At 43.7% G+C, this 27,999-nt stretch overlaps 1 protein-coding gene and 1 pseudogene across 2 annotated transcripts; one reads left to right on the top strand and one right to left on the bottom strand.

Moving 5' to 3' along the window:
• Positions 1-22,342, top strand: LOC109893329 (myosin light chain kinase, smooth muscle-like). The gene is made up of 18 exons (XM_020486510.2): positions 1-427; positions 3,024-3,202; positions 7,971-8,126; positions 8,632-8,784; positions 9,016-9,183; positions 10,983-11,027; positions 12,441-12,565; positions 12,684-12,837; positions 12,926-13,243; positions 13,655-13,757; positions 18,962-19,165; positions 19,335-19,552; positions 19,854-19,977; positions 20,146-20,298; positions 20,417-20,546; positions 20,669-20,756; positions 21,125-21,265; positions 21,584-22,342. The coding sequence occupies exons 2-18, from the start codon at positions 3,028-3,030 to the stop codon at positions 21,787-21,789; spliced, it is 2,661 nt and encodes an 886-aa protein (XP_020342099.1). The 5' UTR covers positions 1-427; positions 3,024-3,027; the 3' UTR covers positions 21,790-22,342.
• LOC109893331 (complement C1q-like protein 2) lies at positions 22,079-27,858 on the bottom strand (annotated as a pseudogene). The gene is made up of 4 exons (XR_002255747.2): positions 27,608-27,858; positions 23,271-23,347; positions 22,965-23,105; positions 22,079-22,885 (listed from the first exon to the last, which is right to left on the bottom strand). The product of XR_002255747.2 is annotated as a complement C1q-like protein 2 (transcript).
• Between the last annotated feature and the right edge of the window lie 141 nt (positions 27,859-27,999).

The raw sequence follows: 27,999 nt of genomic DNA, 5'->3' as shown, positions 1-27,999 counted from the left end.
CTTCCAGCATGACTTGCCAAATGTTTGTCCAACTCTGTACTGTCCGTCTGTCAACACCGCTCTGATTCAAACTCCTGTGTAGGCTTTTGTTAGGAGGTACAAATCGTGTTTTTATTTGGATTCTGTCCTGCATAATAGGGCCTATATGAATGGTCCTGTGTTAGCAAAATTGAGTACTTCTCGCTCTAGCATCTATTTCGGATGCCAAATTAGACGTGTGGATGTGTGCACAGTCTACTCTGTGTGTGTGTGTGTGGCCTCATACTGAGTATGTTGTAGCTGTGTTGTTGTTGGACGAGGTAATAGGTTTAGGCATGAGTTTATCTTATGGATTTATCAAAGAGCCTGGTTGAATAACACTCTGGAATCTGCCTGCAATCTGGACTCCGGGACACTCAAATTAATATGATATGTTACATTTGGTGTGGTAAGTATTCATTTGTGGATGTCCATCATCCATTTCATATTATATGTTACAAATTACAATTCATATTATATGTTACGAATTACAATTCAAATGACATGTTCCGAATTGCAATTCATATTTGTATGATATGTTCAGAATTGGCAATACGTATATGTTACGAATTCCAATTTGTTGTGGCTAACGTTATCTAGGTGGGTAGGTGGCTTACACTAATGTTAGCTAGGCTATGGTTTAGGGTTAGGTTAAAAGTTAGGGTTAGGGGAAGGGTTAACTAACATTCTAAGTAGTTGCAAAGTAGCTATAAACTAGTAAGTAGTTGCAAAGTTGCTAAAATGCTAATGTCCGTGATGAGATTCAAACACGCAACCTTTGAGTTACTAGACGTTAGCGTTATATGCCAAACCATCCACCCTCCTTTTGGTTTTGCCTTAAGTAACCTTCTGTCGTATGTAGCCACACCAAACGTAACAAATCATACTAATTTTAGTCTCCCAGATTTTCATTTACTATGTTACATCTAGTCTATTAGACCAGCCTGGGAATCTTTAGTGTCCTTCTAGTAAAGCGTCTCAGCTTCATCCTCAAGTTGGCTTGTGAAATAAAATGACAGACTGCCTTATCTATGAGGACTGAGGACACAGTGTTGACTAATGCCATTCACATTCATCTTGTAGGTCTTAAGTCTAAATCCTAGTGGATCCCACTAGAAGGAATTCTAGGGAATCCACCTGCCTGTACACATGGTCGGTTTTTATTACAGCGCTGTAATTCTAGTAGAAATGTGATGGTTAACAGAGTAGTTTAGCATGCACCTCCTAGTAGTGCACCTTGACACATGCAGACCATCCATAGTCGCTGCTGTATTTCAGTTACTGAACCAATGAGTTGTTGCAATATGACATGCATTGCAAGTGGTGTAATTCCAATTTGTCTTAAATTGTCAAAGTGTAATCTAGCAAGAATGTACTTATGTCACGAACCGGCTCGAAGTTCATAACAAAAAGGGAGACAAAGTGGAGATAAGGAATGACAAAACGTATTTATTAACTGTAGTAAACTAAATACAGTTACCAATGGTGTGTGTAGTCAGTAATCAGTAGTGTAAGTGAGTGTTTGCGTGCATAAATGTGATCATGAGGGGTGTTGACAGGTGCTAAAGCAAGCAAGCAAAACGTCCACAAAAATGCCACAACCAAAATCTGTACGTGTCTGCACAGAGAGAGTCTCCTCAATGAATGGGGAAGAGGTGTATTTATACTGGGACACACCTGGGCCCAGGTGTGTCCCATGTCACTGACGAACCTCCAGGCTCCGCCCACCGGCATCCTAATAAGGAAAACAAGAGCAAAGAGAAAGAATACGGCAGACAGAGTGGGAGGGTCATCACAATCACAACATGGTAGCTAAACAACACCTCCTCACAATGTTTATCTCTCTCTATAATGTATTTGCTTTGATCATTCTTATCCCAGATTCTACAGGAACCCAAACAGCCCAACTCATCACTGACCTTGAACATGGCAGTCGTTCTATGTGGTTAATGATGTGGAATCTGGGAGGGCTGGAGCAGGGATGGAAAGTGAGGGGAGCAGAGTGATATTGAGTGAATGATCTACTACAGTAGTACTTGAAATCAGGGCAGTGAAACACAAATGCTCTGTGTGTGAGAGGGATGCAGAGGCATTAAGCTAGGTATTAATAAGTAACTATCAGTAAAGGTATCAACAGTTCAGTGAACAGTTTCAATAACTATGATAGACAAACATCTAGTGTATTTGTTGGTGCCAGTGCAGCACACTGCTTCACAAGACTGGAACACGAGACTTACTGTCGTCAGGTTGACATACTGTGCTGTAGTTTACTGGCTTACTGTGCTGTGTGAGAGAACTGACTAGACCTAGATCTACATAGGTCATTCTACTATTACCAGGGATGCTCATAGTAATAGTGTCTGTACAGTAAAGCCTCCTCTCTACTGAGCCTGAGGGAAGGGAACGCACCCACTGAGCTGCTGGTTGCTGCAGTAGCAGCCACTCGTTCTACGGTCTGTGTTACCATGGACACTGGAAAGATTTCTAGTGGCTGTCTCTCTCTGGGATTTATGTTAACTGTTATGGGGGTGTGGCTGTTGTGTTCAATGCTCTCACCTCCTGGTGTGAAACTATACATACAGTATGTAACAGAGATGTCACACACATCCAAAGTTCAGTCTCTACACTGATAAGTGAGCACTCAAACAGTAAGACAGGTGAATGTGAACAAATCAAACACTTGACAAAGCAACCTTTGGCTGTGTTTGTATATGGATAATCTCTCTTTCTGTATATGTGTGTGTGTGTGTGTGTTTCTATTAGCTGTGGGGTTAGTGAGCATAAGGGGTGGGTGGGTGTGAGAAGGGGACAGAGATACACAGACACACTGATAGGGACAAAGTGAAAGGGAGAAAGAGAGTCTCCTCCCTCATGCCCCTCTCTCTAACTATGACTGATCTATGAGTTGGCTGTGAGTGTGAGAGAGCAACAGTGACCGAGAGAGGGAGAGGATGTTTGATAAGCGGCTTGGGAAATGACTGTTTAAGTTTGTGCGTTAAATGCAGAGACATGGTGGAGCCGGACATGAGCAGTGACAGCAGCTCCAAGAAGCGCTATGTATCAACCCTCAGGATGTACATCGGACCCACCAACACTTCCCCTGGGCAGGGAAAAAACATCCTGGCAACCAGTATCACTTCTGCTACTGCCACTAGGACTGGGGTAGACACAGCCTCTAGTACAGGTAAGTGTGTGTGTGTGTGTGTGTGTGTGTGTGTGTGTGTGTGTGTGTGTGTGTGTGTGTGTGTGAGAGTGTTCAGTGCGTGGTGGTGATGGGGGGAGGGGGGTATAGGAGATTAACTATTGGCATTGCTTTCTAGTTGTTCAGGTCAACATTGTAATAGACAAGTTAGAACAGACATTTATCCCAGAGACTGCATAGCTGAATGAACCCGAACCACACACCATGACAAAGCATTTCGCTTTCATTTTCAGACAGTAGATTTGCTTGTTTTACATGACAATGATATTTATTGGTTTGGTTTCTGCTTACCAGTTTGATATTGTAGATGTTAACATCTTGTATTGGTGTTTGGACTCTGCTTACCAGTTTGATATTGTAGATGTTAACATCTTGTATTGGTGTTTGGACTCTGCTTACCAGTTTGATATTGTAGATGTTAACATCTTGTATTGGTGTTTGGACTCTGCTTACCAGTTTGATATTGTAGATGTTAACATCTTGTATTGGTGTTTGGACTCTGCTTACCAGTTTGATATTGTAGATGTTAACATCTTGTATTGGTGTTTGGACTCTGCTTACCAGTTTGATATTGTAGATGTTAACATCTTGTATTGGTGTTTGGACTCTGCTTACCAGTTTGATATTGTAGATGTTAACATCTTGTATTGGTGTTTGGACTCTGCTTACCAGTGTGATATTGTAGATGTTAACATCTTGTATTGGTGTTTGGACTCTGCTTACCAGTTTGATATTGTAGATGTTAACATCTTGTATTGGTGTTTGGACTCTGCTTACCAGTTTGATATTGTAGATGTTAACATCTTGTATTGGTGTTTGGACTCTGCTTACCAGTTTGATATTGTAGATGTTAACATCTTGTATTGGTGTTTGGACTCTGCTTACCAGTTTGATATTGTAGATGTTAACATCTTGTATTGGTGTTTGGACTCTGCTTACCAGTTTGATATTGTAGATGTTAACATCTTGTATTGGTGTTTGGACTCTGCTTACCAGTTTGATATTGTAGATGTTAACATCTTGTATTGGTGTTTGGACTCTGCTTACCAGTTTGATATTGTAGATGTTAACATCTTGTATTGGTGTTTGGACTCTGCTTACCAGTTTGATATTGTAGATGTTAACATCTTGTATTGGTGTTTGGACTCTGCTTACCAGTTTGATATTGTAGATGTTAACATCTTGTATTGGTGTTTGGACTCTGCTTACCAGTTTGATATTGTAGATGTTAACATCTTGTATTGGTGTTTGGACTCTGCTTACCAGTTTGATATTGTAGATGTTAACATCTTGTATTGGTGTTTGGACTCTGCTTACCAGTTTGATATTGTAGATGTTAACATCTTGTATTGGTGTTTGGACTCTGCTTACCAGTTTGATATTGTAGATGTTAACATCTTGTATTGGTGTTTGGACTCTGCTTACCAGTTTGATATTGTAGATGTTAACATCTTGTATTGGTGTTTGGACTCTGCTTACCAGTTTGATATTGTAGATGTTAACATCTTGTGTTGGTGTTTGGACTCTGTACTTCTTGAGTACTGGCTTTTGTTTAGTTGTTGCTTATAGTTACAGTGCAAAACGTCCACTGCCATCCACCTAACAACATTTTTTAACATTTATGGCGTGTACTTCCTTGAATGTGCACCAACAAAGCATGTACAGTGTTTCATGTATTTTCAGATTTTCCCTAATTTGCCTTTTATCTTTATTTAACTAGGCAAATCAGTTAAGAACAAATTCTTAGTTTCAATAACTGCCTTGTTCAGTAGTAGAACAACAGATTTGTACCTTTCGGTTACTAGTCCAACACTCTAACCACTAGGCTACCCTGCCACCCCAACCATTACCTGAGAAGTGAAGGGTGCAGGAATCTACATTCCCAGTTGTTGATTGTGAGTGCATTTAAAAGGCCATGTGGTTCGTGTTTTGAACAACCCGAGGAAGGGGTTTGGAGAAAAAACATTAGTCCCGCCGCCCTCAGCCTCCTTTGTACATGCTTTGTGACTGTGTTTCTCTCAGAGTGCAGTATCCTAAACACCTGTAGTGTAGGATGACATTACTGTGACAGCTCCATCCGCACTGGAAAGTAAAAGAGGCGTGTAAGCAGCGTGTGAATTATATCGTGACATTAGGGGGATAACATTTTTTTACATTCATGAATGATGTGACAATCACAGCTAAGTCAGTTCTTTAAGGCAGATGGATTTTGGAGGATCTGGAAGAGCTCACCAAATGTTCCAGGATGGAGTTCAAGCCTGAAAAGGGTAAGTGTCCAGGAACTGTACCGATTCAAGATTGGAGAGGAGACCATCCCCATCGTCAGGATGGTTATGGTCCTGGGGAAGTGCTAAAGTTCTCTGGTCTAGAGGCCCCAAGGTAGTCCACCTCGAGCCCGGGGAAGTGTGAAGAGCCCGGGGAAGTGTGAAGAGCCCGGGGAAGTGTGAAGAGCCCGGGGAAGTGTGAAGAGCCCGGGGAAGTGTGAAGAGCCTGGGGAAGTGGTACAGTCCCGAGCTCAATGACAAAGAGAGTGTGAAGGAGATGCTCTTGCAAGCTGACACGTGGATGACAACTCTGAAGAAGAGCGGCCTGCCAGGCAAGTTTAAGGCATATGGCTACCAACACAAGGTACTTCCCAGACTCCTCTGGCCACTGCTTGCCTATGGGGTACCTCTTTCAACAGTGGAGGCACTAGAGAGGAAAATGAACAACTTCCTCAGGAGATGGCTGGCGGTCTCATGAAGCTACTCCTTCATCTGCCTGTACAGCACTGACAGCAAGCTGCAGCTACCAATACATTTTTTTTGTAAATGAGTACAAGTCAACAAAAGCACGTCAGGCTATGATGCTGCGGGACAGCAAGGATGAGAGGGTTTGCCAGGCAGAGATCGAAGTCAGGAAAAAACAGGGCAGCTGGACATGATGGAAGAGTGTGCAAGAGAGGGCACTCACATGGCAAGACATCTGGAACATGGAAGGGCAGCGGATTACGTTTCTGCTTTTCTCTGTGTATGATGTGTTGCCCACACCAACAAACCTCCACACATTGGGGTTGACAGAGAGCCCCAGCTGCACACTATGTGGATGACCAGCCAACCTGGAGCACGTGTCCTCTTGACAAGCAGCTCTGACCAATGGAAAGTTCAGGTGTCAGCATGACCATATACTGACTCGGGACTGGCCGCGGGACTGGCCGCGGGACTGGCCGCAGGACTGGCCGCGGGAATGGAGCAGGAAAGGAGAAAGCCCAAACAACTCAACCAGGGCTCCTGTTTCATCCACTTCCTCAGGCCAGGAGACATCGCAGCAAAGGGAACAAGGACCAAAGGGATCCTTGACACAGCAGGTGACTGGGAGATGTGGGCCAACTTCAAGAAGCAGCTCCAGTTCCCAGAGAAGATAGCCAGCACAATCCTCAGACCAGATATCGTTCTCTGGTCTAGAGGACCAAGCAGGTGGTCCTCATCGAGCTCACAGTGCCCTGGGTGGAGAGGATATAGGAGGCACATGAGTGGAAGCTCGAGAAATACCAGTCCCTCATCCTTAAGTCAGAAGAATGGATGGAGAGCCTGGAATCTACCAATTGAGGTCGGCTGCAGGAGCGTCGCGGGCCAATCACTCTAGAGAACCCAGGGGGTGCTCAGCATTGAAGGAGTGGCAAGGAAGAAGCTAGTGGCTGACGTCAGCAAGCAGACAGTGTCATCCTGTTGCATCTGGCTGAAGATTAATGCCAGGGATCAATGTTAAGATGAAAATAAAGATACAATTTTAGTTGTTGTCAATAAATATGTATTGTTGCATAACAAACAGATTTACAATTTAGATACTGTGAGATGTTTTAGTGCCAAGATGTTGGCTGTGTACTACTGCTGTCTTAATACTAATTTGGTGGTCTGGTGGAGAAACACAGAGGAAGGGTCTCAGTGTTTCTGTTGCATGTGTTTTGGTTCAGGCTTATTTTCCCAATATACATGTGTGGGTTTGGGCTATTTGTGTCTGTGTTGTAGACAATATAGTAGGAGTCACGGTATGCTGGAGTCTTTCCTGTAACAGGGAGAGCTGATAAATACTCTGCTAGATGAGAGATGTGGTTAGCACATTAGAGCAGAGGAAGAACAGAAATACAAAAGCAGCGATAAGGAAACGTTGTCAGCAATGCAAGATGACAGGCCAGGCTGAACACCCCACTGTTAGTACCGGCAGGCTGACCAAAAGTGTTTTAGCAGTTGTTTTCCCCCAGGGTGAGAAAACAGAGTGGCCAAATTCCACCCAAATTAGTAGGTCTACTGGTATCAAAGTGGTATAGTACATGTACAAATGACCTCGACTAACCTGTACCGCCGCACATTGACTCAGTACCGGTACCCCCTGTATATAGCCTCATTATTGTCATTTTAGTGTGTTCATTTTTATTATTTTTTACTTTAGTTTATTTGGTCAATATTTTTCTTAACTCTTCTTGAACTACACAGTTGGTTAAGGGCTTGTAAAGTAAGCATTTCACGGTAAGGTCTACACTTGTTGTATGTGACAACGTGTGATTTGAGTGTTGATTGATTCATTTCAGAGCACATACACAAAGATGTTACATGTACGTGTGGTTGTTTCGCGTGCCAAACAGAGCGATAGGAGCCTGCTTATCAGGCTGTCATAGAACAGATGAATTTGAATTTCAAATGTGCTTATGTTACTCTCTGTCCCCTGACCCCTGTTACCCTGTCTCTCACCCCACCTGCACCATCTCATCCAGGGGACAGCTGCCACACACCAACCCCCCTCAGAAGTCTGGATCCACCCCTGTTCACAGAGCCTTTGGAGGACTGCTCGGCAGATGAAGGAAGTGACATCACACTCCGAGGGGTTATAACAGGAAATCAGCCAGTCAGTGTGTCCTGGCTGCACAATGGTGAGCTGAGGACAGGCCTTATTCTCCATGTCCTGCACAATTTGGCTCTGTGCCATTAGAATTCAGCTTTATGAATTTGACTTGGAATTGGAAAAGAAAATGTCTTCATTAAAATCAATGTCCACTGTGACATTTTATATCCATTGCCAAATGTACTTGAACGCCCAAACAACAAGGTAAATAAAAAGCACATTTACGTCACTCTGCTGCCCATGTTGCGAATTAGTACTACCTTGTGATGTTTTGTAGTTCTTTATATATCACCACTTTAGAAGGATAAGAAACTACTTCCAAGTGATACTGCTCACGCTCCTCCGTTAACACATGAATTAAATGTTAAGACAGTGGGTGTTCTCCCTCACACATACTCAGTTTCCTTTTCTATGCCGGTCTCTCTCGTTCACATTCACACTCTCTGAGACGAACAGACAGCTGAGGACTAGTGTCAGTGGCCTGAGCTCTGAGAGAGTTTCATGTGGCTGTATATGGGTGTTCCCTTGGGAAGGTGAGGCAGTGTTTTTTGGGAAGCCCCTCTTCGATGGCAGTGAGGCTAGGCTGGTGGTGAGGGAATGCCTATATGAGGACGCGGGCACCTACACCTGTGTGGCAGAGAACCGAGGGGGCAAGACCTCCAGCAGCGCAGATGTGTGTGTGAGAGGTAAGACAACACACACACACAATGCTGAAGTGTGCTCAGATCACTGGCGTACCACACGCAGATCAGTGAAAATGCAGTATGCCACTGGCTTTTTGCATGAACACCAACAACACAAAGGGTTAACTGCACTGCAGTAAGAGTTTAGATTCTGATGTTGTGTTTTTTTCCCCCTTTTGTCCCTTCTGTTACGGGATACGAAACTGAAATTGTCCCCTGATGGAAACAACGCAGACTTTAAGCCTATCTGTGGAGTCGCAACTTCACACACTTCCCCTCCCCTCAACATTATGGAGAACAGAGGCTCAAAGTTACTACTGTCATCCAACAATGACAGTGTGTTCACACAATCCAGCTCCACAATAAGCTCTAACACCCCGAGCCCAGGAGGACCCCGAAAAGGTGAAACATGAACTCATTATAGACTATCTCTTATTCCCTGAGTGTACAAAACATTAGGAACACCTTCCTAAAATTGAGTTGCACCCCCTTTTGCTCTCAGAACTGCCTCAATTTGTCAGGTCATGGACTCTACAAGGTTTTGAAAGTGTTCCACAGGGATGCTGGCCCATGTTGACTCCAATGCTTCCCACAGTTGTCAAGTTAACTGGATGTCCTTTGGGTGGTGGACCATACTTGATACACACAGGAATACACAGGAAACACAGGAAACTGTTGAGTGTGAAAAACCCAGCAGTGTTGCAGTTCTTGACACATTCAAACCGGTGCGCCTGGCACCTACTACCGTACCCCGTTCAAAGGCACTCAAATATTGTGTCTTGCCCATTCACCCATTGAATGGCACAATCCATGTCTCAATTGTCTCAAGGCTTAAAAATCCTTCTTTAACCTGTCTCCTCCCCTTCATCTCCACTGATTGAAGTGGATTTAACAAGTGACATCAATAAGGGATCATAGCTTTCACCTGGATTCACCTGGTCAGTCTATGTTATGAAAAGAGAAGGTGTTGTTCATGTTTTGGACACTCAGTGTATATCTATTTCATGTTGTATACAACTCTTTAAAGTAGGCAAAGTTATTTAGGCAAAGTTATTTAGACAAAGTTATTTCTGCAAAAATGCTACATTTACTTTTGGCTTATTTCTAAAGACATTAATATGCTTTCTGTCCAACACACTATGGGTTATTATGGATACCTGGTTATTTTCTCTTCATTCAGATGAACCAAATCAGTCATATTTGGCATGAATCACTTCAACCAATCAATGCTTAGTTCAACAACAGTGTCTGCATGGAAGTCTCATCCAGCCTTTGTACTGTTTCCCTTGTTCTGTATTACAACGCTGCTTTGATCTGCTCTCTCACTGCTCTCTGTCCAGCACCACGTTGGGGAAGACACAGTCCACTGTAGCATAGTTAAACCTAGACAGTGGGTGTGTCCAAATACCCATGCTAGTGTACTACAAACTAAAACCGCATACTCATTTCGGCGTTTCAACGAGTAGAATTAACTCGTCTTTTTCAACTCATGTGTTTGACAACAGCTGATAATCAGATACATTGATCTGCCGTACCAAAATGAACGATGGACAAGAGTCAACGCAATCGCGCATTAGATGATGACATTTCACATACTATAAAACATTCTTTTTTTCGCATACTATTTAGTACGCTGGTATTCAGGCAATTTTGTGAACAAAAACTGTAATGGTTAATTTACTACGTGAGGCATATATGATCAAATATATCGGAGTTGTTCCTGTTGTCATAGAGATAAAGGCCTCATCATGGATATAACCCATTTTAGCATGGACTTTGCCATTGAGGGCTTCCACCATTTTAAATTAGTCAACTGGGTGGAGATTCCTATGAGTTGGGAGCAATCAGCCAATGATGAAGGAAATGGACTACTTTAAAATGGAGAAGCCCATGCTGTCACAGACACTATAATGGCACAGATAAAAATATGAGCCCTCTATTTATCTCTATGGCCTGGTGTTCACACGTGTATCTGCCCTCTCATTGGCTAGAATGGTCCAACCTGATCTTGCTTCCTCCTGCCTGCCTTCCATATTTGAGGACATGTATTTCCATTGTTAGAGCTTTCACTCGAATATCTTGTCAATATAATAGACAATCTTTGGTTATGGTCCAGAGAGAGCTTAGCCACGCCCTCCCACACCCCTATCACTAACTACCTGCACCTGTGATCTCATCTCACATCACCTCGGTTCCACCAGTCTCCACAGAAGTCACGCCAAAGAAGAGAGCCAGGTCGGGGACAGGTAAGATACACACTATTCTCTCCCTTCATCTGTGAACAAGCCAAGAGCTGCACCTGTCTCTCTTTCAATGCATTCATTCTGTATAACATTTCCAGTTGTTGTCCTTGCTTTCATCTTTTGTGTTTTTATCAACCCACAGCGTTTGAATCATATTGTCTTCCAGTCTCAGATACTAGAGCAACACGTTTAGTTTGACCCTTTGTACTCCTCTTTATTGCCAGTGTGTATTGTGCTGCTGTAGTGAGGGACTTTGCTATGGGTAAGGCTAGAGTGTTATTGTGTATGAACTGGGTAAGGCTAGAGTGTTATTGTGTATGAACTGGGTAAGGCTAGAGTGTTATTGTGTATGAACTGGGTAAGGCTAGAGTGTTATTGTGTATGAACTGGGTAAGGGTGTTACCAGATAGAACCATAAAAGGATGTATAGTTCATGTGGGCCACCAGTTGCCCATCCCTAACTTAATTGCATCCTTTTGTGTAGATAACTTGTAACTTTGTCAATAGTTGGTGTAGGTTTACCTCGTTCAGTGGATTGCCCAGAAGCTGATTTGTCATAACTTAATGTATGCTGGCTGTCCAGTCTTATCAGTTGCCTCTAATCTGTGTGTAAGAAAGAGGAAAGTTGTTTAGAAGTAGGCCGGTAAATAAATGTATTTAATATTTAAAAATAGACGGGCATCAGTTGAATGCATTCCATGGGAGGTTTTGTGACGTCAGTCCTTCTTGTCTCAAAGAAAAAGTGCTTTATACACTCGCACCAATTAGAACAGAAGTGCAGCTTTATCACAGTGGTTTTAGTCAAATATGCCATACTGCCATACTGATTTGACTACTGACCAGAAAGAGGCTGTATCCACAAAGCCCTTTAGGGCTTTGCACTTAAATGGATTTCTCCAATGTAATGTAATATAATGTCAGGGTTATAAGGAAGTCATCTGTACGTGGTTATAAATGATATCTAACCATTTCTATCTTCAGCATACTTGATAACAGTATAGGCAATTCATTTTCAATGTAAATGATGTTTGGTCTGAATGCTTTACCATGTTATGTACTGGTGTGTGTGTGTGTGTGTAGGTGTTTGTAGTTGTTGGATACTGTTGGTTTCATAAGGACTGCTGCTACTTGTGTTTATGTCATCTGTGTTTGGTCATAAAATCCTGCCTGCAGACCCGCACACATAAACACATACACACAAACACAACAGTCGTACAAGCACATACACACAAACGCAACAGTCGTACAAGCAAACAGACCCACCATACACACACAATGACACTTACATGTACAAAAACAAACGCAGTTCTCACACATAGTTAATAATGTTTTGTAAACAAATAATTATTGTGGCCCCTTGAGGCCTCTAGTGGACTCTAGTCAAAACGCAGAAGTTTGTTTTACCGTCTTTCACAGTCTTGTTGCAGTTTAAGGATCCCCCATCCTACATTGAGGCACGGCTAGGAGAGACAGCCCGTCTGACGTGTGTGTTCTGTGGAAGTCCCCCTGTGGTGGCCTGCTGGATACGAAATAAAGAACCGGTACAATATTTTTACAAATCTTTTCTAACGAGTAAACAAATATCACTAGCCTTCTTTTCATAGTGTTCTGAGTGTGTGAGTGTATAGTTTGTCTATCTTTGTCTAACTCACTCTGTAGGTTGTAGATGGGTCTGAGTTGTGGGTAGAGAGCAGTGATCAGAGCACTACGTTGGTGATAGCAGAGCCAGGACCTGAGCATTCAGGACGCTACACCGTTGTAGTACGAGACCGCAAGAGCTCGGCGCATCACACCCTCACTCTTTCTGTCATAGGTAAATAACCCTTGCAAAACATTTCTGTGCTTTGTGTGTTTTTGTGCCGAACCTGTTTGTAACCTGTGCCGTGTCTTCCTGGTCCTAGAGCGGCCCCAGTCCCCAGCCTCCAGCCCTGTGGTGTCTCTCCTCTCTGTCTCTCCTCTCTGTTTGGTCCTGTCCTGGTCTGGGCCCTGCTACGACGGAGGCAGTGCTGTACTGGGCTACGTGGTGGAGGTGAGGAGAAAAGGCCCCGCTGAGTCTGGGGACTGGAGTGAGCTCACAGCCCATTGCAAGAGTACTTCTTACAAGGTGCGCTCCGGGCTTGAGCCTCAGGGGGAGTACTGCTTCCGGGTGAGGGCCTACAACGTGGTGGGGGTGAGCGAGCCCAGTGAGGAGTCTCAGCTTATCAAGATGGAGCAGATAGGTGAGCCATGTTGGTGTCTAGTTGATTGGTTCCAGCAGGAGTCGTATACTGTGAACTTCATGTGTGGCTGTATACCATGTGGCTCAGTTGGTAGAGCATGGTGCTTGCAATGCCAGGGTTGTGGTTTTGATTCCCACTGGGGACCAGTACAGGAAAAAGTATCCACTCACTACTGTAAGTTGCTCTGGTTAAAAGCGTTTGCTAAATAATTAAAATGTAAAATCTTAATCTATCTGCAGCTGATGGCACCTTCATGCCATCAGCTGCAGAGAGGAACACATTTCAACAAGATTTTTCAACTCAATCTGTTTCCAGTAGATTTGTATCAATAGCATGCATTAGGTGCATTGATTGATGCGGCCTATCTGATGACTGACAGCTCACATGTCCGTCTCTGTGTGTGATCTGTAGCTGAGCCACAAGAGGAGGAGTCTCCTCGGACATATGAGGACGTCGCCATCGACTCCACCCACAAGGTCACCGATCACTACAATATACTGGAGAAACTGGGAGTGTAAGTATCTCCCATGAAACAATACACAAAAAAACACACAGGTAGGTTCATTGACATGAACAAAGATGTCTGTTCATCTACAGATAAGGGACACTCACTAACTGGGTTCATGCCAGCTCTTGTTCACAAGGTTTTTCAAGCAAAATAAATGGTTCACTCCCCTCTGAAATGTCCAAGACATGGCTGATCTAGCCTTGACAAAAACACTTGCAGATTCAGTGTTTAGTCAACAGAAAGGGGAATATTGAGTCACAGAGCATGGAGGGGAGAAGTGTTCAGAAAGACAGCGCATAGAGGAGAGAGGATTTCAGAAAGACAGCGCATAGAGGAGAGAAGATTTCAGACAGACAGCGCATAGAGGAGAGAAGATTTCAGACAGACAGCGCATAGAGGAGAGAAGATTTCAGACAGACAGCGCATAGAGGAGAGAAGATTTCAGACAGACAGCGCATAGAGGAGAGAAGATTTCAGACAGAGCATGTAGCAACCCTGATCCTCTCCATTTAGTCAGAATAAGGGACGTGCTTTAATTTTCTGATCCACTCACTTTATCATATCTTTTACATGTGTATGTATCTCTACTAACACCTCTCCTTCCTCTGAACTTGTACAGTATGAAGGCAGAGAGTTGTCTCAGTGATTTAGTGGTTAGGACCATATAATAGAATCTCTAAATTCTAGTACTGTAGTTAGGACACTGAGATTTCCCTGACCATGACCTGACCAGGAAATCTCTGGTGAAAACCCCAGAGTTTTTCCTGGTCAGGTCACATGGTCAGGGATAACAGCAACCCTTCCTTTACATTCCTGGTCAGATCTAGGTCAGATCTCTTTCTCAGCTCTCCAGATGGAGAAAGCTGTTCTGCAGCCATGATTATACAGACGGTTTGGCACCGATTACCGTTGCATTATGGTCCATGGGGTTCACAGGTCTGTGTGTCTATGTATGTCTAGAGCAGGGGTGGGCAAAATACAGATCTGGCCTGCGGGAGGTTTGAGTATTTATACATTTTGGGGGGGAAATTATTATTGTAGATAAAACAAACACTCCAGGCTACTCTTGAACGTCTAAAACTAGATCAAGTTGTAGAAATTATAATGGACCTGTTACGGCTTTCTAGTGGTGAAGGAGAGTCGGACCAAACTGCAGCGTGTCGATTGCGATCCATGTTTATTTAAACAAACGTAAACACGACTAAACACGAACACTACAAAAACAATAAACGAAACGAAAACCGAAAACAGCCTATACTTGTGTCAACTAACATAAACAAGGACATCAAGACACTCAGGACAAATAGGACAATCACCCACGACAAACTCAAAGAATATGGCTGCCTAAATATGGTTCCCAATCAGAGACAACGATAAACACCTGCCTCTAATTGAGAACCACTCCAGACAGCCATAGACTTTGCTAGATAACCCACTACGCTACAATCCCAATACTAACACCAAAACCCCAAGACAAAACACACCCCAATACAAAAAACCCATGCCACACCCTGGCCTGACCTAATACATAAAGATAAACACAAAATACTTTGACCAGGGCGTGACAGGACCCATATATTTTGAAGACCCATATATTTTGAAGTAACTGTCCTCTTTTTTGGCCCTGCAAATGTATTTTGACAAACAAATCGGTTCCACACAAAATCTGTGTGGCCCTCTGTTGAATATTTAAATCCAGATGTGGCCCTCGACAATGTTTCCTCACACACACATTCATGTGATCATAGACTGAATCTGATTTGTATGGACAAATGTGTCTCATCAATCCATTGCGTGGATGTCAATATTAGTGCAAACTTGACTAGCTCTGTGTATGTGTAAAGCAGTTAAACTACTCTGTTGGCCATACTTATTCTTCCGCTGCCACCTGTAGGGACAAAACCGTAAAAGCTACCAAGGTATTTGGGAGGTGTTTGGTCTCCAGGGGTGTTTTGACCGTACAATGTGGGAGGTATTTGGTCTCCAGGGGTGTTTTGACTGTACTATGTGGGAGGTATTTGAGGACAGCAGCTCTGATCTGGATGAACTCAGAGGTTATTTCAGACTATGTAAACTTCTGTGTTGAGTCAGTTGTGCATACTAAGACCTGTAAAATCTTTCCTAACAACAAGCCTTGGGTATCAAAACATCTAAAATCACTACTTGATAGGAAGAAGGCAGTTTATGCTGGGGGTGATAGACAGGCTTTAAGAGATGTACAACGTGAGATCAAAAGACAGATACTGGTGGACAAGGATTCAAACAAGCAAAGGGTGGAGAGGAGCCTTTCCTCAGGAAACTCAAGGCTGGCCTGGCAAGGGATTAAACAGGCTGATGTTTTGAAATTGTTCAGGGAATGTAACACACACAAAAGCCCAGGCCCAGACAAAATAAGTGAACATGTGTTAAAGTACTGTGCTGAACAATTGGCTGGTGTTTTTAGACATTTTCCAATCTTCGCCTGACCAGCAACATGTACCAGTATTGTGGAAAAACTCAATAATTATACCAATTCCTAAAGCATCTAATCCCTCTGTGCTGAATGACTACCGCCCTGTCAACTTCACATCCTTAGAAATTAAATGCCTTGAGAAACTTGTGAAAAGTCATCATATTCTCAGCGTCACCCAGAAGTTCATTGATCCATTTCAGTTTGCCTATCAGCCTAGCAGAGGAGTTTATGATGCCGTTCTTATTCTCCTCAACATGGTCTACAGACATCTAGAGGGTGCCAAATCCCATGTCAGGGTTTTGTTTGTTGACTTTTCCTTCTGCCTTCAACACAATCCAGCCTTACATTCATTCTGACACAGAGACTCATTCGGGACTTCTCCTTAGATGGGGGGCTGGTTTTGTGGCTGTTGAACTTCCTGAGCCAAAGCTCACAGTGGGTCAAAATAGGTCCCCCCATGTGTAGGATATACGCAACACCAACACAGGCTATCCTGTACATCTTGTACACTAATAGTTGTACTAGTTCCCATCCTGACAGACACCTCAATAAGTTCGCTGGTGACCCTGCCTTGATCAGCCTGTTGCATGATGACGTGGAACACCATGGCCCGGTCCTAGATGGCTTTGTAGAGTGGTGTGAGGAATCACACTTGGTCCTCAATACCAGTAAGACCAAAGAGATGTACGCTTCCTGAAGTCTATGTCCAACACCTACCTTTGCAACATCTATCAGAGGTCAGAACATAGAGATTGTAGAGGAATACAAATATCTGGGTGTCCTCTTGGACAATAAGCTTCAGTGGAGTAAATGTACAGACCTGATCTACAAAAAGATCCAACAGAGACTGTACTTTCTCAAAGACCTGGGATCTTTTAATGTAGACTTCTATACTGACTCTGTTTTATAAGTCTTTCATTGAGAGTATTTTAACTGTTTGTATTGTTTGTTGGTTTGGCAATGCCACTGTCAGCCAGAGAAATATGCTGAGAAGGATTATCACCACAGCAAGCAAGGTACTTGGAGTCACACAGACAGGCCTGGATGAGATCTTTAAGGTCAGGGCCCTCCGCAAGGCTCACAAAATAATTTTAGACCCAAGCCACCCCCTGTACCTGGATTTTGAACTACTCCCCTCTGGGCGCAGGTATAGGGCACCCCTCAGCAGGAAAAACAGGACTAGACAATAATTTGTAACAGGTGTGATATCCCTCTTAAATAGCTTGGGCTAATGTTCCTATCATCCCAGTAAGGCCAGCAGGCTAGTCTCTTTTTATTGGTACAGTTGAAGTCGGACATTTACATACATCTTAGCCAAATACATTTAAACTCAGTTTTTCACAATTCCTGACATTTAATCCAAGTAAAAATTCCCTGTCTTAGGTCAGTTAGGATCACCACTTTATTTTAAGAATGTGAAATGTTAGAATAATAGTAGAGAGAATTATTTATTTCAGCTTTTAATTCTTTCATCATTCTTTCACATTCCCAGTGGGTCAGAAGTTTGCATACACTCAATTAATATTTGGTAGCATTGCCTTTAAATTGTTTAACTTGGATCAAATGTTTCAGGTAGCCTTCCACATGCTTCCCACAATAAGTTGGGTGAATTTTGGCCCATTCCTCCTGACAGAGCTGGTGTAACTGAGTCAGGTTTGTAGGCCTCCTTGCTCGCACACACTTTTTCAGTTCTGCCCACAAAATGTCTATAGGATTGAGGTCAGGGCTTTGTGATGGCCACTCCAATACCTTGACTTTGTTGTCCTTAAGCCATTTTGCCACAACTTTGGAAGTATGCTTGGGTTTATTGTCCATTTGGAAGGCCCATTTGCGACCAAGTTTTAACTTCCTGACTGATGTCTTGAGCTGTTGTGGAACAGTGGCTTCTTCGCTGCTGAGTGGCCTTTCAGGTTATGTCGATATAGGACTCGTTTTACTGTGGATATAGATACTTTTGTACCTGTTTCCTCCAGCATCTTCACAGGGTCCTTTGCTGCTGTTCTGGGACTGATTTGCACTTTTTGCACCAAAGTACATTCCTCTCTAGGAGGCAGAACGCATCTCCTTCCTGAGCGGTATGATGGCTGCGTGGTCCCATGGTGTTTATACTTGCGTACTATTGTTTGTACAGATGAACGTGGTACCTTCAGGCGTTTGGAAATTGCTCCCAAGGTTGAACCAGACTTGTGAAGGTCTACAATTTTTTTCTGAGGTCTTGGCTGATTTCTTTTGATTTTCCCATGATGTCAAGCAAAGAGGCACAGAGTTTGAAGGTAGGCCTTGAAATGCATCCGCAGGTACACCTCCATTTGACTCAAATTATGTCAATTAGCCAATCAGATGCTTCAAAAGCCATGACATAAATTTCTGGAATTTTCCAAGCTGTTTAAAGGCACAGTCAATTTAGTGTATGTAAACTTCTGACCCACTGAAATTGTGATAGAGTGAGATAATCTGTCTGTAAACAATTGTTGGAAAAATGACGTGTCATGCACAAAGTAGATGTCCTAACCGACTTGCCAAAACTATAGTTTGTTAATTAACCAGACATTTGTGGAGTGGTTGAAAAATGTGATTTAATGACTCCAGCCTAAGTTTATGAGAGCTTCTGACTTCAACGGTATGGAACTGTTATCAAAGTTGTTTTTGTTGTTGAAAGACCACTTTAAACATGTACATGACACTGCAACAAAATTCCCCCACGGGGACAATAAAGTCAGTAAAGTTAATGACATCTATCTCCTGTGACACTCCACAGGGGGAAGTTTGGCCAGGTGTTCAAACTCACTCACAAGCAGACGGGCCGTGTGTGTGCCGGAAAGTTCTACAAGGGCCGGCGGATCAAGGAGAGGGAGGCGGCCCGTAAAGAGATGGAGCTGATGAACTTCCTGCACCACCCCAAACTGGTCCAGTGTCTGGGGGCCTATGATCTCAAGCCAGAGATGGTCATGGTCATGGAGTTGTAAGTATAGAATCTAGACAACAATCATTGACCACAATACATGGCAGTGGAAGCCATGGAGCCCTGTAGAAGTAAATGCATGACGTCTGCTGTCACTAATGTGAATTGAGTTGAATTGAATCAAGTTGAAAATACAACCATTATTGACCCTGTGATTGTTTGTGTGCAGCATTGCCGGAGGTGAGCTGTTTGAGCGTATAGTGGACGACAGCTTTGTGCACACAGAGCCGGCCAGTGTGCACTACATGCAGCAGATCGTGGAGGGGATCGGCTATATGCACCAGCAGAACATCATCCACCTGGACCTGAAGCCTGAAAACATAGTGTGTGTTGATCACACTGGCACGCGCATTAAGATCATTGACTTTGGCCTGGCCAGCAAGCTGGGTGAGTGTGGGGCTGGCTGAGGGACAGAGCCATGGGTGTTGAATGGTGCTGCAGGTTTTGGAAGAATTGTTGGTTTGCATTGCGACACCTGGAAAATAAATGATGTCTGCCTCTGTGTTCACTGTGATATATGGTTGTGCCTTAAATGGTACCCTATTACCTATATAGGGAATAACTTTTGATCAGGGCCCATAGGGGCTGTGTTTTAAAAAGGTCCTGGTCAAAATTAGTGCACTATGTAGGGAATAGGGTGTCATTTGGGACGCATCCTCATTACCCTGAGGTGTTGTCTGTCCTCCAGACCCCTCCACTCCCCTGAAGGTGATGCACGGGACACCAGAGTTTGTGGCTCCAGAGGTGATTGGCTATGAGCCTGTTAGCTTAGCTACAGACATGTGGAGCATTGGCGTCATCTGCTACATATTGTGAGTACTAAGGCAATAAATATTCTGTTTAAATAATTCTCAATTAGAGACATTCCTCTCTGCCTACAACAGGGCTTGACAAAATTTAGCTTTTCTACCACCTAGTGGCCATACATTGCTATTGCTAATATATATAGTGTGTGTGTGTGTGTGTGTGTGTGTGTTCAGACTGAGTGGTGAGTCTCCCTTCCAGGGTAACAGTGAGGCAGAGACCCTGGCCTTGGTGACTGGTGCTCAGTGGGAGTTTGATGAGGAGAGCTTCGAAGAGATCACTGACCAGGCCAAAGACTTCATCAGCTCCCTGCTCAACAAGGAACCAAGGTCTGGGACAACACCATATTCCATATACCTGTACATGTATATATGTGTATGTCTCTGAGTGACTGTATATGGACGAGCCTTGTCCATCCTCTAACCCTCTCTGTCTGTCCCTACCCAGGTGCAGGATATCCTGTGAGGAGGCTCTGATCCACTCCTGGATAGCTGAGCCCATCTCAGCAGACCCCAGCACCACCAAGTGTCTCTCCAAGGAGAAGATGAAGAGGTACCTCGCCAAGCAGAAGTGGAAGGTAGGTAGTGGGTTCCCCACCAAGGTGACACTTTGTATTTTACTACATTTCAGTTCTTTAATTATTTCATCATCCCCCAGTTGGCGTGAACTGACTGAAGCCTCTCTGTGTATCTCCTGTAGAAAACAGGGAAAGCCCTGCTGGCGCTGAAGAGGATGGCTCTGCTGTCTAAAGCCGATGGGCCTGGCTCTCCCACCACCCCTGCAGAAGGTGAGACCTCCCTCCAGACTTCCAAAACCTGCCATACTCAATACAAACCATGTCAGTTTCTCATAACCCTACCATTCCTCATGTGATACACAGGGGTGCAACTTTTCATTCTGAAATTGCATTTTTGTCCCCCCCCCCACCCCCACCACAGTTTTATCATTGGAATGTGATACAAAATCAGGCAGCGGTGTGCTTTAGGACCATGCGGACCCACTTCTAAAACCAAAGTTGCGCCCCTAGTGATATGACCCTGTTAGACCTGTCAACCAGATGAGCGCTACGCATACCATTGGTTGACTTGTCCTCAGTCTGGCTGACCAGGCTACGACTCTGATGTGATCCTTGACCCTGTGTCTGACCCCTGACAGACAGCCCCCTGAGTCCTGAGGCAGAGCAGGCCCTGCAGTCTCTAGAGGTCAAACTCCAGGGGGGGCCCCAGTTCTCCCTGACCCTAACGGACCAGACTGCCTCCCGGGGCTCCACCGCCCGCCTCTCCTGTCACCTCACAGGTACCTACCTATACACTGCATTACACTACAAACAGCTTCCATCTCAATGGCTTTATTAGACATGATTGGTTGACCGAATTACACCTTTTCACTGAGTTTCAGCTGGTGCTTGAAAAGATTTGAAAGGCTTTGTTTTAAAGTTGGGCATTGATTAAGAGCTATCGTGCCTAACTAAGTCCCTTGCTCAAGGCCACACAGCTGCATCCTGCTGTGTGATACATGTTAAGCTTTTCAAGTGTGTAACTGTTACGTTCTATTTTCCTGAGCTCTTGTCATTGGATGTTTCCTCTCTCTCACCCCTCTGACCTTTCCTTTCAGGGTATCCTGACCCAGAGGTGGTGTGGTTGAGGGGGGAGGAGCCTCTGGAGGAGTCATCGCGGGTGCAGATAGAGTATGAAGAGGATGGGCTCTGCACCCTGGTCCTGGCCCAGGTTGGGCCAGAGGACTCGGATGTTTACACCTGTAGGGCCACCAACGACCAGGGGAAGGCATTGTGTTCAGCCAAACTCATAGTAAAGGAATAGGTTTGTTCAGAACTGTGAATACGTTTTGAAACACAAACAAGCAGATGTGCAGAAATTCAGACGGCCATGTTTGTGAAATGTCTTTCAAATGTTCCAGAAAATGTTGCATAGCGCTTGAACCACTAAACTCTGTACATTAATGCGCTTGTGAAACAACTCTTTGATTTCCGATGGAAAACCTCAAGTCCTACTAGTTATTTTGGACATGCGTACGGGTTTGAAAAGAATAATCCTGTGAATTAAGACTACTGTGAATAGTGTCTTAATAAAGGAGTCTTTTTGCACCAGGTTGTTAAACATTTGCCAGATGTAAGTTTAATGTGCATGTATTGTAACTGCTATGAATTTGGAATTATTTTGTATTTTTCTCAGTGAACCGTTACTGTACAAACATTTTATAGTTGCCTCTAAGACCAATGGCTTTGAATTTTTACAGTTATGTCCACCAGATGACACATTCTTTTGAAAAAGAGTTTGTCTTGTGGTGGAACAGCAGCCTTGTGGAAAGTGTGACAATAAAAGACCGGAAGCATATAATTTCACAGCATGATAACCCCACTGTGTGCTACAGATGACTATTTTATGTCTACTAACTTAATGTCAGGATTCAATCCATATCGCTGAAAATCTGCGTTGCGCGTGCTTGAAACTTAAACGTAATTTCCAATCGAGCCGGTTTGCTGTAAATGCAGTTGATACTGACATTTAAAGGCAATCGGGCTACAACGCGGAACTTCTGCGATACGGATTGAATACAACCCTTATATAAAAAATTAAGTAATTTCAACCATTTTAGCTGTTGAAATGTGTTCAATGTTTACATGGGGAAGAGCAGGAATCCACTGAAGGTGTTGTAGTTCATGATGTCATCATGGACCAGCCTGTAATTCAACATAGACGTTATCTCCCACCTCCAGAGGAATGACCACTGCATTGCTGCCACTGTCGTGGGCATCGGTTCCTACAGTGTCCCAGACAGACACCAGCCTCTGGCCATTCTTGGTCAAACACACCACAGAATTAGGAGGGGTGTTCAGGTTGTTCATCATCGTGAAATGGAAGTAGTACATTCCTTTGACCGTGGCAGTGAAGATACCTGTAGGGATATAGCTTTTAGTTTCAAAACACAGCACCACACAACATGATGCAACACACAAACAGACAATATCTAGTACCTGTTGCAGGGTTGTAGGAGCTGCCGGTGTTTGAGAAGACCTTCTTGTACTGCAGGGGAATGGAAGTGGTGAAAGGTCCTGTGTTCCCAGGGGCATCCCCTGTCTCCCAGAGAGTTGCGGAGAAGGCCACCTGAGGCCGACCTGAGAGAGATACAGGATGGATGAGATTATATTGAACTGTCAGTTGTCATAATGTATTCAAAGATCAGAGGCTGTTAGAAAGTTAAATATAGGATAATCCCTATAATAGACAGAGAAGCAATGGGTGGATAGGAGGTTGGTGACACATGAAAAGCGCTATATTACCTCCAGTTAGTCTCTTCTGCTCCTCCACTTCATTCTCACTGGTTTGTAACCGGGTCTCCATGAGTCTCAGGTTATCCCCCATAGTTCCCCCGTTGTTTCTCAGCCCAGTCTTCCTCTTTATATTGTGCACTTGTCAAATATTGCACAAGATGCTGGAAAGTTTTGGGTGGTTAACAGAGAGGGAAAATACAGACTTGCGCAAAACAACAAATTAATGGACCTGCTTTGAAGAAAAAAAATAGAGTAAAGAGAGGCAATGAAGTTAAAAACAGAAGCTTAAAGACAACAGGGCATTTATTAAAGGTCACTTACAAAATGTAAACTTGTTTAGCTTATAACAATCATAAACCATGCAGACCTCTATGCTTTATGTTGCCCCATGACCTCTGCCTCTCCCTAAATTACTGTTCTTCCATAATGATACATAGGAAACACTTATTTCAGATCTAAAACCCCTGTCCACAACTAACTTTTATGTTGAATGTGTGATTGAAATGAAGACCCTGTCAATTGCAGTGGTGTAAAGTACTTAAGTAAAAATCCTTATCTGTACTTAACTATTTCAATTTTTTACTACTTTTACTTTTACTTCACTACATTCCTAAAGAAAAGAATGTACTTTTTACTCCATACATTTTCCCTGACACCCAAAAGTACTTGTTACATTTTGACAGGAAGATGGTCGAATTCATTCACTTATCAAGAGAAAATCCCTAGTCATCCCTATGGCCTCTGATCTGGCAGACTCACTAAACACAAATGTTTGTTTTGTAAATTATGTCTGAGTGTTGGAGTGTGACCCTGGCTATCCGTAAATGAAATATATATTTTTTAAATAGTGCCGTCTGGTTTGCTTAATATAAGGAAACTGAAATTATTTATGACTTTTACTTTTGATACTTAAGTATATTTATAACCAAATAAATTGCTGTCTCTGCCTGGCCGGTTCCCCTCTTTCCACTGGGATTCTCTGCCTCTAACACTATTACAGGGGCTGAGTCACTAGCTTACAGGGGCTCTCTCATACCGTCCCTGGGAGGGGTGCGTCACCTGAGTGGGTTGAGTCACTGATGTGATCGTCTTGTCTGGGTTGGCGCCCCCCCTTGGGTTGTGCTGTGGCAGAAATCTTTGTGGGCTATACTCAGCCTTGTCTCAGGATGGTAAGTTGGTGGTTGAAGATATCCCTCTAGTGGTGTGGGGGCTGTGCTTTGGCAAAGTGGGTGGGGTTATATCCTTCCTGTTTGGCCCTGTCCGGGGGTGTCCTCGGATGGGGCCACAGTGTCTCCTGACCCCTCCTGTCTCAGCCTCCAGTATTTATGCTGCAGTAGTTTGTGTCGGGGGGCTAGGGTCAGTTTGTTATATCTGGAGTACTTCTCCGGTCCTATTCGGTGTCCTGTGTGAATTTAAGTGTGCTCTCTCTAATTCTCTCTTTCTCTCTTTCTCTCTCTCGGAGGACCTGAGCCCTAGGACCATGCCTCAGGACTACCTGACATGATGACTCCTTGCTGTCCCCAGTCCACCTGGCTGTGCTGCTGCTCCAGTTTCAACTGTTCTGCCTTATTATTATTGGACCATGCTGGTCATTTATGAACATCTGAACATCTCGGCCATGTTCTGTTATAATCTCCACCCGGCACAGCCAGAAGAGGACTGGCCACCCCACATAGCCTGGTTCCTCTCTAGGTTTCTTCCTAGGTTTTGGCCTTTCTAGGGAGTTTTTCCTAGCCACCGTGCTTCTACACCTGCATTGCTTGCTGTTTGGGGTTTTAGGCTGGGTTTCTGTACAGCACTTTGAGATATCAGCTGATGTACGAAGGGCTATATAAATATTTTGATTTGATTTGATTTGAAATACTTTAGACTTTTACTCAAGTAGTATTTTACTGGGTGACTTTCTCTTTTACTTGAGTCATTTTCTATTAATGTATCTATACTTTTACTCAAGTATGACAATTGAGTACTTTTTCCACCACTGGTCAATTGAAACTCATATGACATTATTTGATTTTTATGCGTCACTTATTTACATGAAATGTGTCTGACGGGGTCTTTATAAATGGAGTTTACTTTGTCAGTATCTTGGAAAATCCATTTTGAAATGCATGCATCTTCCTTTCAAATGTACCTCACCATGATCAATATAATAGCCAGTTCACTTAGGGGGAATTCAGACTTGAGTTATGGCACTTAGGAGTAGGACTACTCTGCACATATCTGAGTAGTAAAGGAATGTTTTTTCATGAATGGTTAAATGTTTATTGACAGATGTAAGTTCATGTACATATAGTAAAAGTTATTACATTTTTTCACTTCAGTGAAGCATTACCATACAAAAATGTTCAGTTACATCTAGGATCAATATATTTTGTATTTATTTATACAGTTACATGTCCACCTGATGACAACCTACTCTTATACATTATTGCACTGCATTATAACCCCACAGTGTGCTATGAAACACAGATTACTATTTTATGTCTACTAAAGAAAATAAAGTAATTTCAACCATTTAGCTGTTGAAATGTGTTCCATGTTTACATCGTGAAGAGCAGGAAGCCGCTGAAGGTGTTGTAGTTCATGCTATCATCATAAACCAGCCTGTTAGCCTGTAACTCAACATAGACGTTATCTCCCACCTCCAGAGGAATGACCACTGCATTGCTGCCACTGTCGTTGGCATCAGATCCTGTAGTGTCCCAGACAGACACCAACCTCTGGCCATTCTTGGTCAAACACACCACAGAATTAGGAGGGGTGTTCAGGTTGTTCATCATTGAGAAACGGAAGTAGTACATTCCTTTGACCGTGGCAGTGAAGATACCTGTAGGGACATAGCTTTTAGTTTTATATATACACACACACACACACACACACACACACACACACACACACACACACACACACACACACACACACACACACACACACACACACACACACACACACACACACACACACACACACAACACACACACACACACACACACACACACACACACACACACACACACACACACACACACACACACACACACACACACACACACACACACACACACACACACACACACACACACACACACACACACACACACACACACACACACACACACACACACACACACACACACACACACACACACACACACACACACACACACACACACACACACACACACACACACACACACACACACACACACACACACACACACACACACACACACACACACACACACACACACACACACACACACACACACACACACACACACACACACACACACACACACACACACACACACACACACACACACACACACACACACACACACACACACACACACACACACACACACACACACACACACAGAGAGAGAGAGAGTGAGAGTATATCTAGTACCTGTGGCAGGGTTGTAGGAGCTGCCGGTGTTTGAGAAGACCTTCTTGTACTGCAGTGGAATGGGAGTGGTGAAAGGTCCTGTGTTCCCAGGGGCATCCCCTGTCTCCCAGAGAGTTGCGGAGAAGGCCACCTGAGGCCGACCTGAGAGAGATACAGGATGGATGAGATTACCTATATTAAAAAGTACACTGAGTTGCACAAAACATTAGGAACATCGTCCTAATAATGAGTTACACCCCCTTTTGCCCTCACAACAGCCTCAATTTGTCAGGGCATGGACTCTATATGGTGTCGAAAGCTTTCCTCAGGAATGCTCGCCCATGTTGACTCCAATGCTTCCCACAGTTGTGTCAAGTTGGCTAGATGTGCTTTGGGTGGTGGACTATTCTGGATACAAACGGGAAACTGTTGGGCGTGAAAAACCTAGCAGTGTTGCAGTTCTTGACACACTCGAACCGGTGCCCTGGCACCTACTACCGTACCCCGTTCAAAGGCACTATTTTGTCTTACCCATTCACCCTCTGAATGGCACATATCCACAACACATCTCTCAATTGTCTCAAGGCTTAAAAATCCGTATTTAACCTGTCTCCTCCCCTTATTCTATATGAAGTGGATTTAACAAGTGACATCAATACCGGATCATAGCTCACCTGGATTCAACTGGTCAGTCTGTCATGGAAAGAGCAGGTGTTCCTAATGTTTTGTACACTTAGTGTATATCATATCCGCTGTATACAATAATGTATTCAAAGATCAGAGGCTGTTAGAAAGTTGAATATAGGATAATCCCTATAATAGACAGAGAAGCAATGGGTGGATAGGAGGTTGGTGACACGTGAAAAGCATTATATTACCTCCAGTTAGTCTCTTCAGCTCCTCCACTTCATTCTCACTGGTTTGTAACCGGGTCTCCATGAGTCTCAGGTTATACCCCATAGTTCCCAATTTCTCCCCCATGGCTCCTAGTTTCTCTGCTATAGATGTCAGTTCTTTCATCAGAGAGCAAGTGTCAGATGGGCAGCATGCTTTCTGGTCCTTGTGGTCTCCCTGACCCTGTGTCCCAGACAGACAGCAACATAGTGCCAGCAAAAAGAATGCAAAACCCTTCATTCTCAAACTCATGTTCTTCTGAAACTTTTCCTGCAGTACGGTTCTGCATGTTTTCCTCAGTCTTCCTCTTTATAAATATGCCATCAGGAAGTAGGAACTATTTCTGAGAAGTGCTGAACACACTTTCCTTTGCCTTTGCAAGGACAAGGATAAAGGAAATGTAGAGGGGCTCATAAAGGAAGATAGTTCAGCTCTCAGTTAAAATGGAAAAAG

This window comes from Oncorhynchus kisutch, linkage group LG6 (assembly GCF_002021735.2).
Source record: "Oncorhynchus kisutch isolate 150728-3 linkage group LG6, Okis_V2, whole genome shotgun sequence".
Classification (NCBI taxonomy): Eukaryota; Metazoa; Chordata; class Actinopteri; order Salmoniformes; family Salmonidae; genus Oncorhynchus; species Oncorhynchus kisutch.
Note: the sequence above shows the minus strand (reverse complement) of the source record. Positions and strands in the feature narration are given on the sequence as shown.